Here is a 17,568-nt window from a genome sequence, read left to right as displayed (position 1 = left end):
CAATTACACTTTTACTGTTTGTAATATACAATGTTTTCTAGTTTTATTTTTTGGGCCATGCCTGCAGTGTTCAGGGGTAGCTCTTGGTGATGCTCAAGGGACCACACAGTACTTGACTATCAAGGAGGGCCAGAGGTGAGGCAAGCATCTTAATGTTGCACTACCTCCCCGGACCCCAGTTTTATTTTTAACTTTGGGTCACACCTGACAGAGCTTAGGGGTCATTCTAAGATCAGTGCTCAGGAACACTCCTGGTGGTGCTAAGGGAACCATATAGGGCTGGAGATCAAAACTGACCTCCTGGACAGAGCATGCACGCCAGCCCCCCCCCCTTTTTTTTTTCTTTTTGGGTCACACTCGGCGATGCACAGGGGTTACTCCTGGCTCATGCACTCAAGAATTACTCCTTGTGGTGCTCGGGGGACCATATGGGATGCTGGGAATCGAACCTGGGTGGGCCGCGTGCAAGGCAAATGTCCTAACTGCTATGCTATCACTCCAGCCCCTCCAGCCCTTTGAACTACATCTCTGGCCCTTATCAAAGAAGCTCTAATTTTTAGTGGCAAACCTGATATAAACCATGCATTAGACATGCAAATATTTAAATATCAAAGTGTCACTTTTAAATACCAATTTCAATCTTCCTATAGTTCAATTTGTAAAGATTCAAAATCAAGCTCCATTTTTGCTTTGGGCCTCTAGGCTACACCCAGTGATGCTCAGGGGTCATTTCTGAGGGGCTCCGGGGATCACACACAGTGCGGGAAAATGAATGGGGACTGGCCATGCACAAGCCAAGTAAGTGGCTTATCTCCTGGACTTTCTCCAAACCTTTAACTTTTTTTTCTTTTTGGCTAAGCCCGGTGGTGCTCAGGGCTCATTCCTGCCTCTGTGCTGAGGGTTCACTCCAGGAGGGGCTTGAGGACCATATGGGGTACCTGGGAACTATACTTTCTCTCTGGCTCCCTTCCATTCATCAGCTTTCTTGTTTTTGGTGCACACTCGGCAGCTTGGTTCATACTCCTGGCGCTGCCCTCAGGGACCAATCCTGGTGGGGCTCAGGGGACCATACGGGGTGCCAGGGAATGAATCTGGGTCAGCTGCATGCAAACGCCCTACCCATTGACTATTGCTCTGGCCCTTCTGTCAACTTTTAATTACAGTTTTTAAGTGCTGGCTCTTTTTTTTCCCTTTTTTCACACCTGGTGATGCTCAGGGGTTACTTCTGGCTCTGCACTCAGGAATTACTCCTGGCAGTGCTCAGGGGACCATATGGAATGCTGGGAATCAAGCCAGGGTCGGCTGCGTGCAAGGCAAATGCCCTACCCGCTGTGCTATCGCTCCAGCCCTAGTGCTGGCTTTTTAATCAACACTTCTAAAAGCAAAACTTACATTTCCTGGGGTTGGGGACGTAGCTCAGCCAGCTGGAGCACATGCTTTGCATACAGGAGTTCGAGGGCTGAGCCTGGATCTACCTGTTCGCCCGAGCACTGAGCCTGGAGTCACCTCTGAGTATGGTCCAAATGGAAACGTACATCTCCTAATTCTTCTTATTGGTAAACAATCAGCAATAGCGGAGGAAGCTACTGGTGGGGCCAGGGAGAAACCACGCCAAGGGCTAGTGCGCATGCTTCGAACGGGGGCATTTCAGGGTCCCCAGCAGGGCCAGATGGCACATCCCCCAAAATGACTTTACGGCAAGTACTGTGCTATTAATAAAGGATTAAAAAAAGGAAGAAGATACAGCTGGCACAGTTAGCTGAGGGTGGGGAAGCTGATTTGGAGTTCTGATGGCTCTTCGGGGCAGTGCTGAAGGGCGGCAATGCAGCCTATGCAAATAAGAACCACGGAGGGCTCCCAGGAAGTGGCAAGCCATAGAAACCAACGCGTTAAAAATGCAGATGCTAAGGGGCTAAAGCAGTAGTGTAGTGAGTAAGGTGCTACCCTGTATGCAGCTCATCTGGGTTCTATCCCTGGCACCCCATGTATCCCCCCACCTCTGATTCCCATCAGGAAATCTCTGAGCACAGAGCCAGGAGTAGCTGCTGGGTGTGGCCCAAAACCAACAAAACAAAAAAAGCAAATATTGAAACATATTCAAATTATTGCTTTTAAAAGCTCATCTCAAGCCTCCTGTAGTTCTTTCTGGACATGTTCTACCTGGACACGTCCTGTCATGTCAGGAAAGGCTTTTTCCCTGACAGAGTGAGGTGACAGGCGCTAAGCCCAGACGCGCAGGGACAGGAGTTACTGGATAGATGGAAATGAAGGGAGTGGGATTGGAAGCAAAGGAACAGAAGACATTAATGTGCAAACTTCATTTAATTTTGGTTTGGGGGCCACACCTGGCAGTGCTCAGGGGACCATGTGGGGCGAGGGGATCAAGCTTGGGCCGACTGCATGCAAAGCAAGAGCCCGACCCGCTGGACAATCTCTCAAGCCCTAACATGCAAACTTTAGACATTACCAGAGAATGGGACAAATTTGGGGAATTTTGACACCGTCAAGTATTGCAAATCTTGAAAATCAGTTTAGGGGGTTTAAGTTTAGTGCTTTAACGTCATTACCTGAAGCATTACTATATCCTTGTCAAACATCTCCCGTCTGCATTTCACATTATGGTAGTAATAAATCTAAGAAAAATTAAAAAATGGGGAAATAGGTGTTAATCCGGGTAACTTCCTTTTCTCCCTACTTCCCAAAGAGCATGCTGGCTTATCCAAACACACACACACACACACACACACACACACACACACACACACACACACACACACACACACACACACACACACCATGCTGGCTTATCCAAACACACACACACACACACACACACACACACACACACACACACACACACACCATGCTGGCTTATCCAAACACACACACACACACACACACACACACACACACACACACACACACACACACACACACACACACACACACACACACACACACACACACACACACACACACACACTATGTTCCTCCCCCCAGCCCATTTATGAACACTACCTTCAACTGACTGCCTTAACGGCTGATATGGCACGGACTGAAAATGCTCCATAGGATTAAAAACACTCACCTGGTTTACTAGAGAAAACCCGTTTCTTCTCCACATTCCTGCATGGACTTGGGCACAGAGAACAAGACATCTGAGAGGGTGCTCGATCAGCATGGGTGGGCTAAGTTCACTCTACACACACAAAGGAAGAAGCATCTCAACTAGAAAGAAGGCTTCACCAGGGAGAGAGGTTTTATATCACGAAACAGGTGGTAAACTTTAAGGTATGCTTGTATGTGTCAATTTGGCCAGTTTTTTTTTGTTAAGTACTTCTCTAGATGTTGCTGTGAACACGTGTATTTTTAAGCAATTACCAATACTGAAATCAGCAGACTCTGATTAATGCATATTACTTTCCATAACGTGGGTGGGGTCAAGGATCAGGAAATTCTGTATCTAAACTGTCTATAGACTGAAACATTATTTTTTGTTTTTCTTTAGCCTATTGGGCTGCCTTAGCAACTGGATTTCCAAATTATCAGACCCAAAAATTGTATAAGCCAGTACTTTAAAATCAATCTCTCTCCAAACATACATCTCTTTCTCCGTACAAACAGGTATATACATACCTATTTGTGTGTGTGTGCCACACACACACACACACACACACACACACACACACACTTTTTTTAATTGGATTCCCTGTAGAACTCTTTAATTAATAAAGTTTATTGGGGTTGAAGTGATAGTACAGTAGGTAGGGCAGTCGGCTAGGGTTCAATCCCTGGCACCCCATATGGTTCTCTAAGTCCCACCAGGAATGATCCCTGAATGCAGAGCCAGAAGCCCTGAGTACCATCAGATGTGGTCCGAAAAACAAAATAAAAAGTTCACCAAAATGATTTCAAACACATGGAATGCAACAGGAAGGCGCTTACTAGAGGTAGAAGCTCTGGAAATTTATGTGCAACTTCACTTTTGCTTAACAATACATGTAAACCTGTATGGAAGAACAAATAGAGAATTAAGTGAAAATCATTTAGAAAAGAAACTTCAAAATAATTGCAGTTTTTTTTTTTAAAGTATAGCTGGTTTGGGGGCTGGAGTGATAGCACAGCGGGTAGGGCGTTTGCCTTGCACGCGACCGACCCGGGTTCGAATCCCAGCATCCCGTATGGTCCCCTGAGCACCGCCAGGGGTAATTCCTGAGTGCATGAGCCAGGAATGACCCCTGTGCATTGCTGGGTGTGATCCAAAAAGCAAAAAATAAAATAAAATAAAATAAAAGTATAGCTGGTTTTATTTCCAAGTTTTGAGAGAGAAAGAGGAGGGTTGTGGGGTGGGGAGAGAGAGCTCGAGCTCGAGCTCAAGAACTCAAGAATGTGGGCTTCTGCCGAGCAGAGAGCACCCCAGGACCTATCCTAGCATTTGCTATGAAAACATGAAAGTCCTCATCTAAGGAGGGAAGGCACACGCGACACGTGTGCTCAGGGAGCACATGGGCTCAGGCACCTGCTCTGCAGTCTCCTTTATGGTTTTGATGTACAAAGTCAATGTACCTTCACCATCACCAGAGTGCCCAAATAAATAACTTCTTATCTAACTTTGTTTTCTCTCTTGGAATCACATTACAAATCAAAACACAAGATAAACGAAATCTTTCAGTTTATATTTTTATGAGTCTCTGTATCAAAGACATTGAGAAATAGTATCAACCGTATGCAACAACACATAGAGACGGTGTTTTACAGAAGATACGCGAAAACAGCTACACATCTAGCAAACAATTCACAAGCGATGCCAACTTTAAGAGTCACATTTCACTGGGTGTGGGACTTGTTCCCATCTGAGGTAGAGTAGCGAGAGAGCCTTCTGGAAACTGAAGAGAGAAATCGACTCAGGGTTCAGCCTGCAGACTGCGACCTCAGGAGACTTCCTTGCTAGAATTCACTAGTTTAGGGTCAAAACCGTGTTAGTTCGGAACTGCAAAGGGCTCTTTTCAACTCAACCTTAATTCTGACCTAGTAAAAAGTTAAGCCTGTTAACTGGAGCTTATTTAAAATGCTTTTCCTGGTCCTGTTATCGTCTAAGCAACACATCCTGTTATCTTACGGGAGGTCGCCTGTTCAGTCAAGCCGAGCCCGAGGCTTTCCTGATCCAAGGAGGCCCGCCTGAGTCAGCTCGCCCTCCCCCCACCCCACCTGCTCTCAGGCAGACTCCCGGGCTGGGGGTGACTGGGGTGAGTGACATTTCTTAGCTCTCCGATTGAATGAAAGCGTTCAGCCCAAGGCCTGTCAAACGGAGTAAGACTGGAGTCACTGTCATTGTCTTCCCATTGCTCATCGATTTGCTCGAGCGGGCACCAGTAATGTCTCCATTGTGAGACTTGTTGTTACTGTTTTTGGCATGTTCAATATGCCACAGGTAGCTTGCCAGACTCTGCAATGCGGGCGAGATACTCTCGGTAGCTCCGGGCTCTCTGAGAGGGGCGGAGGAATAGAACTCGGGTCGGCTGCGTGCAAGGCGAACGCGCTACTGCTGTGCTATCGCTCCAGCCCAAACAGAGTAAGACACAAAGTCCAAATATGCCCCCTAAGAAAATCTGAGGGAGGTAATGACCCAGACGGGCCCAGAAATCCTTGGCACGTTCTCAGAGTAAGGACTGCACAGTCCCCGAGGGTAAGGAGCAGTAGGAAATTTCGGCGGCTGACCTGGGGACAGAGCCTGCCTGCTCTCCTGTGTCCCTGTTAAAACTGTCCAGCACAAGGAACTGCCACTTGCCTGTGCTGAGGGTCAGGGTTCAGAATAGTCAGAACACTGACAAAAGAAACAGTGACAGGAATAAAAGGCACTTCTTCCTCCAACCACAATTTCATTCTAGGAAAAAATTTTTTCTCTTTGAGGACCTGTTGTCTTAAATCACCAGGATTTCAGTAATGACCCAAGACTTGGAATGGCAGTGCCTAATAGCAGGAAAATATTATAACGAGTAGAACAGTGGTAGGGCAAAGTCTTCAGAAATAAAAGAAGTATATCACTACTCTCCTTGGACATTAAGAGGAAAATAAATACAATGAATAACTCTATGTCTACCAGTTTGATCATTTAGAAGAAACAGACCAATTATTTTTGTTTGTTTTTGGGCCACATCTGGCAGTGCTTCCTCCTGGCTCTGCACCCAGGGCTCACTCCTGGTGGTGCTCAGGGGACCATACGGGGTATCAGGGATTGAACCCAGGTTGCCACGAGTGAGGTAGGTGCCCTACCTGTGTATATCAGTCTGACCCCACGGACCAATTTTTTGAAAGGTACAAATTACCAAAACTTACACAAGGAGAAAGAGAATATGACCTGGCCTATTTTCTAGAAAATAACTGAACCAGTCATTAAAAATGCCTATAAGGAAATTATTAGATCAACATGATTTCAACGGTGAATTCCACTGAATTATTTAAGGAGGAAATGATACTAATTCTCTAGGCTTTCTGCCACAAACAAGAAAACGATTAAGTTCACATCCCACAAAGTTACTAAGCCACTTGGGAGAAATGGAGCTAGAGGAGCAGTGGAGTGTGCGTGGAACTAAGCAACCCCGCACGGCCAGGAGACGCACAGCTGGAGGGGGCACGGCCAGGAGACGCACCTGACCTGGGTTCAATTCCCAGTGGGTGGCCCACTTATGCCGGGCACTGCAGGGCCTGGGCAGTGTCACAGTATCGAGCCCTGGCACTGAACCCAGTCTGGTTGGCTGAGGATGAGGGGTCGGCCCTGGAGGTCCTGAGCACCACTTGGGATGCCTCCCTCCAAGGGAGACGCCTGAGCTCAGAGACATGGACAGCGGGGCATGTGCCCGCCTGGCACAGCTGCACAGGGTCACCCAAGAGCTCTCAGGAATGAGCTCTGAGCACAGAGCTAGGTGGAACCCTTGAAGACCAACGGGCATGGCCCTAGAACAAAACAAATCTCCCAAAACCACCCAGAAGGAATTCTTGGGTTGGACTCTCAGCAACAAAAGGAAAAAGGAGAAAGCAGCAGGGAAGCGAGACTTGACGACAGCACAGCGAGGGTCTCGAACACGCCTCCCCACTCGAGCCCCTGGACGTGACATGCGACAAGACAACAAGTGTCAATGATTAGAACTATCAACCCGGAACTCCCTGTCGATGTGCTACTTCAAAATATCATCCACCAGGGGACAGAGAGTACAGTGGGTAGGGCGCTTGCTTTGCACAGTCGACCCGTGAACCAAAAATGGTCCTCTGGGCCCCGCCAGAAGTGATTCCTGAGCACAGAGTCAGGAGTAAGCCCTGAGCACCACCTGGTATGATCCAATCCAACCCTCACCAAGACAGAGAGGGAAAGAGGGACAGACAGGAGAAGGAAGAGCAAGAGAGCGAGAGAGAGAGAGAGAGAGAGAGAGAGAGAGAGAGAGAGAGAGAGAGAGAGAGAGAGAGTGAGAGCGAGAGAGAGCGAGAGAGCGCGCGCATGCGCGCGCGAGAGAGAGAGAGAGAGAGAGAGAGAGCGAGAGAGAGAGAGAGAGAGAGAGAGAGAGAGAGAGAGAGAGAGAGAGAGAGAGAGAGAGAGAGAGAGAGAGAGAGAGCGTGAGCGCTGGAGGGCAGGGCCTGATTGGCATCCTAAGCATCAGGTAACAATCCGGGTGGCCCCCCTACACCTCGGCCTGATCGAAACAAAGAAACAAACAAAACTTGCAAAGCCCCATGGCTCAGCAGGCATGGAACTCTGTTGTTAACTACTTCAAAATTTCCAACTCTGACTCTTGCTGAGAAATCTAGACACACACAATCTCCACACTTCAGTCTTCCAATCTGTGGATCAAACTTATTAATAATGCCTGCCTCATGGGTCAAAGATGATTAAATAAATTAACGTATGCAAAACTTCTTTTGGGGGTGGGGCGGGGTGGGGGAGAGCTTTACCTGCTAGTAAGCGGGAAACTGGGAGGTGAATGCTAACTTTTTCCTGGGAGACACAGTATCTGATAGTTTCCACTGAGTGTCCACAAATGCTTAGTGTGACTGGCTGTTCACCATCAGTAAAACCACCATGGCACTGCGTCAACACCGCAAGGCATTTCTTGTAAGCTTCAATTAACACCTTTTCCTAAAAGAGAGGGTTTCTGTAAGTCACTCAAAACGCTGGGCTTCTACATTGAATAAGCACCTCGAATTCGAGCAGTAAGCACCTCAAATAGCAACATGGGCAAAATAAAACTCAGTCTCCCCGTCAAAGCTTGTTCTCTTCTTTTATAGCCCGTGTGGCAGACACCACATCCGCACAGCTGCAGAGCTCGGATCACCCCAGTCTCTCCCTCCTCTTGTTCTCCAGCAGGCAGATTCATCTCCATTTCTCTTGAACTAACCACTGATTATCTCCAGTATTCAAAGAAAGCTTGACCAGCTCTCTCTTAAATTCACTACATCTATCCAAGCCGTGCCCCCCCACCAACACACCCATTTATTTCCAGACTGCTTTCACACACTCCAATCATATCCAGGCCACACAATCACACACACTCACACACACACCATTTATTTCCAGACTTCTCTCATACTCCATTTACTTCTAGACTGCACGCGCGCGCGCACACACACACACACACACACACACACACACACACACACACTTCTTTCCAGACTGCATAAACACCCCCACCATTTATTTCCAGACTGCTCTCTCTCTCAAACACACACACACCCCACATTCATTTCCAGACTGCACACACAACACACACAGCCCTCCCCCCACCCCCTCATTCATTTCCAGAGAGAAATTCATCACATACACGTACATCAGATCACATCCCTCTCCTGCTCAGCACCATGTCGCTTCCGTCGCCTGCCTACCCTCCGTCTCTAGTCTCCGTCTCGGAACTTCTCACAGTGCCTGAACCTCCCTCTGCCTTAGCACTGAGCATAGTGTGGTTGTGGCCCTCTCTGCTCGGCTCCCCGACTCAGGAAGCCTCCAGAACTCCCACTCACACAGATGCTCAGGAAGGCGACCGAGAAAGGCAGCCAACATGATTTCAGAACTAGGGACAGATGCATCGACATTAAAATGATGGGTGGGGGGGGGGGGGCGGGGAAATAAGCATATATTCTCCTTCTATGCGAGAAGGGATTTCAGGAAAAGATTAAGACAGCCACATCTAAGTATGCATTACTGTTTCTTCTCTCTGTTCGCTTTTGCCCTGAGGTTTTAGAGTCTAAATCTGTATGTAACTGACAGATGGCCCCAGGGGGAAACTATGCTTCAACACCACCTCTCCAAATCCCCGCACTTACGACTGAATCTGTCTGACACCCCGGCGCCTCCAGCCCCTCCCCTACGAGACACTCACGTCCAACGCGCACCAGTCCTGCATCATAGAAATGACGTGGGTCAGCTTCATCTGCAGGGTGAAGGCCGCCTCCCACTCGGGCTCCATCTCGATGTGCTGGCCGACCTGACGCGTGATGGGATCCATCCCCTCGAGAGAAGGGAGAGGACTGTAAGCACCTGAAAATCATACTTGTTCTCTTGCAAGGAAATATTTATGATGCAGAAGAAATGTACATGGATCGCAAAAACACATGAAGCGAAAGAGTTTTAACCAAAGTGTGGGGCAGCTTGAGAAATCCAGTGATTGTGCAACATTCTCTAAAGTACAAATAAAAAAATCCCAGCATAATATGCCACAAGTTACTTTAGATGTGATCTTCTATTATATACATTTTAGATGATAAAAAGTATATTCCACAACAAAATCCTTCACTTTTCTCTTTTAGCTCACAGACAAAATTAAGAGGGAAAAAAAAAAGACAGGATATTTAAAAATGCTAATGAATTTATAAATATTTTATAATATACTTCAATGAAGTTTTCAAACTTATTTCTAATCTGCAACTAAAAGTTTACAGACAGAAAGAAAGCAGAGCAAGCAAAGGACTTAAAAAGCTGTTAGTGCAAATGAATAAAAGAGTATCACTTCTCTATTTTTTGATGGCGGGAAGGTGGGGAAGGTCACACCCAGGGATGCTCAGGGCTTATCCCTGGCTCTGCACTCGGGAATTACTCCAGGTGGGCCCAGAGGACCACAGGGGATGCTGGAGATCAAACCTGGGCTGGCCACGTGCAAGGCAGGTGCCCAACCCACTGTGCTATCTCTCTAGTCCACATATATGACTTATATGGAAGCTTAGTTACTCCGGTGTGTCAGACTGTTTAATAAGATATTTCTTACAGGCCTTACACGTGGCCGACCTGGGTTTGATTCCTGGGCATCCCATATGTCCCTGAGCACTCCTGGGAGTGATCCCTGAGTACAGAGCCAGGAGTTACTTCTGGGTACGGCACAACAAACAAACATACAAGAATAACCAAGTACAAAAGAACAGCTGGCATCAGAAAGAAACTTCTGAGTGCTCACTGGTCTACATCTTTCTTAGAGTTTCCAATTAAAGAGCTTCTTGGCCCAAACTGTCTTCGTCTAGATGACTGAACATCAGCCAAAATAAATAAGATGCACAGACAGAAAGTATGTGGTTCAATGAACCAAGACAAGGGGCAAGGGGGAAGAAAAAGGGAAAGTGTTTCCCTTTTAACAGGTGTCAGCTGATACATACCTGCATACACTTGAGTAATTCCAAAAAGGCATCAAATCCTTCTAGAAACTTCTGCCTCAGACCCTCTGACCATGCCGTTGGCTTGCTGATTAACACATACCTGCACAAGATAAATAGCAACGAATATATAAACAGGCACGTTTCACAGACTGCAACTGGCTTGATTAAAATAAGAGAGAAAATAAAAAAAGCAAATCCTACTTGAGGTCTAAAATAAGGCTCTGAGCCCTCCTGAACTTGAAGGCCTGTAAAGCAGTGTATCGCTCAAACTGAAACCGGCCCTGGGCGTCTCGGTGCCTCAGATGATCCATGAACGTCTTAATGATGATGGTCATTAGGTTTTCCTCTGTGATGAGCATCCGGGCCTACAGCAAAGCACACCAGAGTAAATGGCGATAGAAACGGATTTACGAGGCAACTGAGAACAGTCGTCAACGTCGATTGGCTAGTTCTTTTAGTTTAAACCTTTTCAATGCCATTATGCGTCACCAATTCATTACTGTGTTATTCCTACATAACACCGACTCTAACGGACATGTGTGCGATGGCAGGAGGGGCCACCTGGGGCCAGGGACGGAGCCCAGGCCCTCGAATGCAAGGCACGTGCTCAGCTCTTCGAGCCCTCTCCAGTCCTCCTTGGGAAGCCCGGAGAAGTTCGCTTTGTTCCTACACACAGCTACACATACCTGTGTTATTTTCATTTTAGTGGTTCCTGGGCCACACCCAGTGGGGCGTTAGGGCTGACTCCTGGCTCTGTGCTCAGGGCTCGCTCCTGGCAGTGCTCGAGGGACCATGTGGAATGCCAGGGCCCAAAGGAGGGTTGACCGCATACAAGGCAACCGACCTACTGCTGTATTATCCCTCTAACCCTATTCCTATGAATTTTTTTTTTCTTTTTGGATTACACTCTGCGATGCACAGGGGTCATTCCTGGCTCATGCACTCAGGAATCACCCCTGGCAGTGCTCAGGGAACCATATGGGATGCTGGGATTTGAACCCGGGTCGGCAGCGTGCAAAGCAAAATCCTACCTGCTGTGTTCTTACTCCAGCCCCTATTCCTATGAATTTTTAAATAAACAAATATACTTAAATGATGCAAATAAAAACCCAAAAAGGGCAAAAAGAAAATCAGGGGTGGGGTGTGTGTAGTTCAGGTGTGGAGCACTCTGCCTTGTGTACGTGAGGCCCCGGGTTCAATCCCAAGCACTAAGAAATAAAGAAGCCCCTTAGCCATCCCTGCGGCTTGAATTTGCCTTCAAGCAGAACATTACAGCAATTATCACTTCTTTTTCTGCTTCATAATAAAGTCAGAAGGTTCAGTACTATTTTGGAAACTCTTATTATTACTGACCTGAAAGATGCTTTCTCTTTTCCAACCTAACTAGGCCCTAGGGAATTACTGGTGCTTGCTGACTACGTGACTGGATTTCCCATGAGCCATTATCAGATCATTAGTAATATGTGTGTACGTGTGTTCGTGTGCGTGTATGCACGTGTGTGTATGTGAATGTGTTGGGGGCCCAACCGTTTGCGGTGCTAGCAATTAACCCGGGGTAAGCTATATGCAAGGCAAGTGCCTTAATCGCCATCCTAGCTCTCCAATCCAGGGGAAATTTTGTTTTGTTTTGGGGCACCACCTGCTCAGGACTTAATCCTCTTTGCTCAGGGACCACTCCTGGCAGTGCTTACAGGGGGGCCATATGGGATGCCGGGGATGGAACCTGTGTTGCCCCGTGCAAGGCAAACACCCTGGGCTCACTGTACTATCTATCACTCTAGTCCCTAATACCCTGTGGTGTTCCAGAGTGGTCCTCCCCTCTCTGTGCTCGGGAAAGTCATTCCCAGGGGTCCAGGGGACCATGCAGTCCCAAGGAGCTTTATCTGACATCTGACTCCTGGCAGGCATCACCACAAAATATGCAGGTGCCACAGTCAGGCATGCGTGACCCCTGTGGCCACCATCACAAAGTGGAAGAAATCACAATGTAATGTCATTTAAAGCCCGTCAAAGCCCTGCTGGGTGCTTAAGACAAAGGTGTAGATCTGGGGATGAAGCGACAGCACATGGGGTAGAGCAAGTGCCCTGCACTCGGCCACCCAGGGCTTGATCCCCAGCATCCCATCTAGTCCCCTGAGCACTGCCAGGAGTGATCCCTGAGTGCAGAGTCAGAGGAACCCCTGAGCATGGCTGGGTGTGCTCCCCACCCCACTAAAAAGGCTCAGGTCCTTACTTTGCTCTATAGTATCCCGTTAATGCATAAACTTCAGGTAGCTCCAATCCAAACAGAAAAGTACAAGTACACTCAAGCAGAAAAGGAACTTGGAGAAAACGTCATTTAAGAATTAGAACACGGTGGGGGGAGGGGCGGGCGCTGGAGCTATAGCACAGCGGGTAGGGCGTTTGCCTCGCACGTGGCCAACCCGGGTTCGATTCCCAGCATCCCATATGGTCCCCTGAGAGTGAAGAGCCAGGAATAACCCCTGTGCATTGCCGGGTGTGACCCAAAAAGCAAAAAAAAAAAAAAAAAAAAAAAAAGAACACCTTGGGGCTGGAGTTGACAGTAAGATAAGTACAATGTTTGCCACATGCTCGGCTGACTGAGATTCGATTGCCGACATCCCACAGGGTCCCCAGAGCACCGGCAGGAGTGATTCCTGAGAATCACTGCAGAGCAAGGAGGAACCCTTGACTATAACCAGGTAAGGCCCAAAAACAAACAAACAAAAAAATTAGAACTCTTAAAACTGTGGTGAAAGGCCAGGTCTCTATCATTTGCTCTCAAAGAAACACTCTTCCAAGTTATTAAAATTTAATAAATATGTAATTAAATTTTAATTAAAGTTAACTCATTAAATTATTCCCACTACTGTACATTTCACGAGGGCAAGGAAAACGTCTATCTTGGTTGACCACTACACTGCCAAACCCTACTACTATGGCCAATCAATGATACATGCTCAAGAATTTGTTTTTTCTGGGAAGCCACACCTGGCTATACTCAGGGTTTACTCCTGGTTCCAACCTCTGTGTCCCCTTCCAGCGGGGCTCAGGTGACCGTACGAGGTGCTGGGGATCGAACCTGAGTCGGCCATGTGCAAGGCAAGAACCTACCTGCTGTACTATTGCTCCAGGTCCTCTGCTCAATATTTTTTGTTAAATAAGTGAAAACTGAATTTTAATTACACAAAGTGCAAAACATAATGATACTTTTTGGAACAATTAATAAAATTTAATACCTACCCAAGACCATACAGATTATTATGATGTATAATTGCCTAAGCTACCACATCCCTTGGGCAGCCAAAGGAAACTTCTCCAAAGGCCAGATTACAAACCACGTGGCATCTGTCACTAAAGGGCACCCTTGCTAACCCAATCAGCCCAGCTGGGTTCGTCGGTTTCAAAACCTCAGAGAAGTACTCGGAGAAGGTACACGTACGTTTAAATGACTTCTCTTTACCAATTATATTTTCATGGGTATGTTCTATTATATCCAAAGCTGGATGACCCATTAATGAAACATTCTCGGGTGCAGGAATCTACAGGCCTGAAGTCTCTACTGTCTCACGGCTTTACATCTCTGTGGACGGAAGACGTGGTGCTTCTCAGTGTTTCCATACTTACAAGCGAAGGAACCGTGAATATCTGAACCGAGAGGTCAGCGACTGAAAACTCTCTGTCGTGGTCATCTGTCACATAATCACTCTGCAAACGCTCATAGTTCTATTAAGAAGGCAAAAAAAGGCAAGGAGTGCCGGCTATCAGTTACGAAGAAGAGGCAAGCTCTACTCACCAGAGTAGGCGCGGTGAAGAACTGGACAGACAGAGCAGTCACGGACACTGCTCGCTCGTGATCATCCTCCATAAAATCTCTCTGCAACTGCTGGTAATTCTAAACAACAAGGGGGGAGGGAGGGGGAGATTCACCTCTAATCCATATCAGCCAGGGGTTAAGGGTGGGAAGGAAAGGTCAGTGCTGGGTGGAGTCAAGACAACAACAGTGCGATGAAAAAGGCAGCCGGCCAGATTTCGACCCAGGGAATGCTGGAGACACACGATTCACTGCACCACATCCTGAGCACAGCGGCAGTTCATGCTCCAACGTACGTGAGTGCCAGTGACACGTGCCGGGGTGGGGCTCAGACACGGCACAGCAGCAGCCCACGCTGGCTGATAAAGCCAGTCTCTGTCACAGCAAAGTCACCTGCTAGCCTTTTCAAAGAATGCCAGCCTGGACCCCCCTCTTGTCTATGCTCTGTTTGGGGGTCATACCGGAGGTGCTCAGGGGCCACGCCCAGCTTGGGGCAGAGACGTCGCTTCCCACTGGAGCTCAGGAAAGCACAAGGCATGATGCAGGATGGAACTAGGGCCTCCCACGAGGAAACAAGGGAACGGTGCACACTAGTGCGTCAAACCGTTTTCCCAACTGCACTCCATTCCATTCTTAAGAGTTTCAGTAGATTTGAGAAAAAAGCACAGACACGTATTTTGGGAGGGGAAAAATGAGGAGGTGGGGGAGAAGGGGTTCGGGCTGTACTTGGCCGTGCGGAGGGCTGTCTCCTGATTCTATGCTCAGGGACCACGTGGCCAGAACCCCGGTACTAGCTCTGTGGCCCACACTGTATTCTGAAAGCATCTCTGAAGAATTCTTTCAGCTTCCGAGGTTATGACTCCTGAGCTGGAGGCCGGAGAGAAAGTGCAGTGGGTGGAGCACTTGCCTTGCATGTGACTGAACCAGGTCGTTCCCTAGCTCCAATGTGGTTTCCCAAGCACTATGGGGGTGATCCCTGAGTACAGGGCCAGGAGTAACCACCAAATCAAAACAAAGAAAGAGAAGCCCCAAGCTGGGCCCTCTGAGTACTAGCTGGGAGCCTCCAAAAGAAGAACTCATGTGGGGGCTGGAGCGATAGCACAACAGGGAGGGCATTTGCCTTGCATGCGTTCGACCCGGGTTCGATTCCCAGCATCCCACATGGTCCCCCGAGCACTGCCAGGAGTAATTCCTGAGTGCAGAGCCAGGAGTAACCCCTGAACATTGCCAGGTGTGACCCAAAAAAAGCAAAAAAAAACCCAAGAAAAAGAAAAAAGAACTCATGTGGTAGGGACGTGCCTACTTTACAGGCAAGAGGCCCGGTTCAGCTCTGGGAAGGGCCAAAACCAAAAGGAAGGAGAGCCTGGCGTGGCTCAGTAACAGGACGTGCCCTGCGTGGCTCAGGGACAGAGAACATGCCTTGTGTGGCTGAGGCCCTGAGTTCAAGCCCCAGCGCAGAGGAGAAAAACAAAACAGTAACAAAAACCAACAACTAATTCAGGTGAATTTAAAATGCCAGCTTAGTGACATGCTGCAAGAAAGGAGAATATAATCCAAATATGCTAGCCTAGAGTTCAAAATTCTTAAACTGTACCACCTTATTTGGGCTATTTCATAAAAGTGACCTTTTCCTTAAATATTTAAAAATAGAAAATAGCACCACTGGGACCAGAAGGATAGCTCAGTGGGTAGGGTGCTTGCCTTGCATGCGGCCGACCCAGGTTTGATCCCTGGCATCCCATATGATCCCCTGAGCAACACTAGGAGTGAGTCCTGAGTGCAGAGCCAGGAGTAAGCCCTGAGCACAGATGGGTGTGGATCCAAAGCAAAAACAAACAAAAAATAAAATAGACTATAACCTATAAAGATGCAAGTTTAAGTTCTTCACTTGTCATTTCCTATCAAATATATTGCACAGATGAATGATTAGTATTAACACAGGTGATGACCAAGAAAGGCCTCACCACTTATACTCTATTTTGTTGATAAGTCATTTATGAGGTTACTAAGATTTTTTTCTTTCTTTCCCCCCCCCCCCCCGCTTTTTGGGTTACACCCAGCGATGCTCAGGGGTTACTCCTGGCTTTGCACTCAGGAATTACTCCTGGTGGTGCTTGGGGGATCATATGGGATGTTGGGGATTGAACCCGGGTCAGCCATGTGCAAGGCAAAATGCCCTACCTGCTGTATTATCGCTCCAGCCCCGGTTACTAAGATTGTTATTTTACCTGATTTTATAGTCAACATACTGGCAATCTTTAAACTAAGAAATGACTTACCTTTGCAAATCGAACGGCAAATAGTTTCTTGTACTTCAAATCCATCAGTAAACTGCTCATGAAGAGCTGGTGGTAGACACTCCTTGCACCTTTCACAGAAAGGGCAGACGAAAAATAAGAATGTAAGAAGCACGCCAAAAGTTACATTTTCAAAATCTTCAAATGATCAATTGGTTTTTTAAGTCTCTTTAAACCCAAATGTCTTAAGGTGTTCTTTAGTATAAAATACTGTAATCAGCTGGAGCAATAATGAAGTGGGTTGGGCGCTTGCCTTACATGTGGCTGACCTGGGTTCATCCCAGCACCCCAGGCTGCTCCCCCAAGGCCCACCAGGAGTGATCCCTGGGCACAGAAGCAGGAGCAAGCCCTGCGCACTGCCGGGTGCGGCACAAAAACAACTAAACAACAACCACAAAGATTCTTATCATCTGCTTCGTTAAAAAATCAGTCTTGGGGCCGGAGTGATAGTACAGCGGGTAGGGCGGTTTGCCTTGCACACGGCTGACCCGGGTTCGATCCCCAGCATTCCACAGGGTCCTCCAAGCACTACCAGGGGTAATTCCTGAGTGCAGAGCTAGTAGCAACCCCTGAGTATTGCTGGATGTGACCCAAAAAGCAATAAAAAAAATTTTTTTTTTAAAAAATCAGTCTTTCTATATATAATTTTCTAACAAAATAGAAAGCTTATTTATACATTTATTAAATACTACCTTTCACCACAAAACTGTTGTCACTACATAACTGTTGCACCTTGATTTCCCCCTGCCAATTTCTACATCTTTAAAAAAATTTTTTAAAAAAATTATAACACCATGATTTAGCAAGTTGTTCATAACACAGTGGCAA

General features: G+C 47.3%; 1 protein-coding gene across 3 annotated transcripts in view; it reads right to left on the bottom strand.

Annotated features, from left to right (window-relative positions):
* The window catches only part of UBR2 (ubiquitin protein ligase E3 component n-recognin 2), a 110,993-nt gene that overhangs the window by 41,877 nt on the left and 51,548 nt on the right, over positions 1-17,568 (bottom strand). For 2 of the 3 annotated variants that reach the window (XM_055137272.1, XM_055137273.1), the window contains exons 10-18: positions 16,723-16,811; positions 14,257-14,355; positions 10,831-10,994; positions 10,630-10,729; positions 9,366-9,494; positions 7,945-8,128; positions 3,946-4,007; positions 3,089-3,199; positions 2,568-2,633 (exon numbers count right to left, since the gene is read on the bottom strand). In XM_055137272.1, the coding sequence (XP_054993247.1) occupies positions 2,568-2,633; positions 3,089-3,199; positions 3,946-4,007; positions 7,945-8,128; positions 9,366-9,494; positions 10,630-10,729; positions 10,831-10,994; positions 14,257-14,355; positions 16,723-16,811 (1,004 nt within the window). Of the gene's footprint in view, positions 1-2,567; positions 2,634-3,088; positions 3,200-3,945; positions 4,008-7,944; positions 8,129-9,365; positions 9,495-10,629; positions 10,730-10,830; positions 10,995-14,256; positions 14,356-14,425; positions 14,525-16,722; positions 16,812-17,568 lie in introns of all 3 variants that reach the window. The other variant, XM_004605799.2, reaches the window with a different exon arrangement.

The sequence above is a fragment of the Sorex araneus genome, chromosome 4 (genome assembly GCF_027595985.1).
Source record: "Sorex araneus isolate mSorAra2 chromosome 4, mSorAra2.pri, whole genome shotgun sequence".
Lineage (NCBI taxonomy): Eukaryota > Metazoa > Chordata > Mammalia > Eulipotyphla > Soricidae > Sorex > Sorex araneus.
Note: the sequence above shows the minus strand (reverse complement) of the source record. Positions and strands in the feature narration are given on the sequence as shown.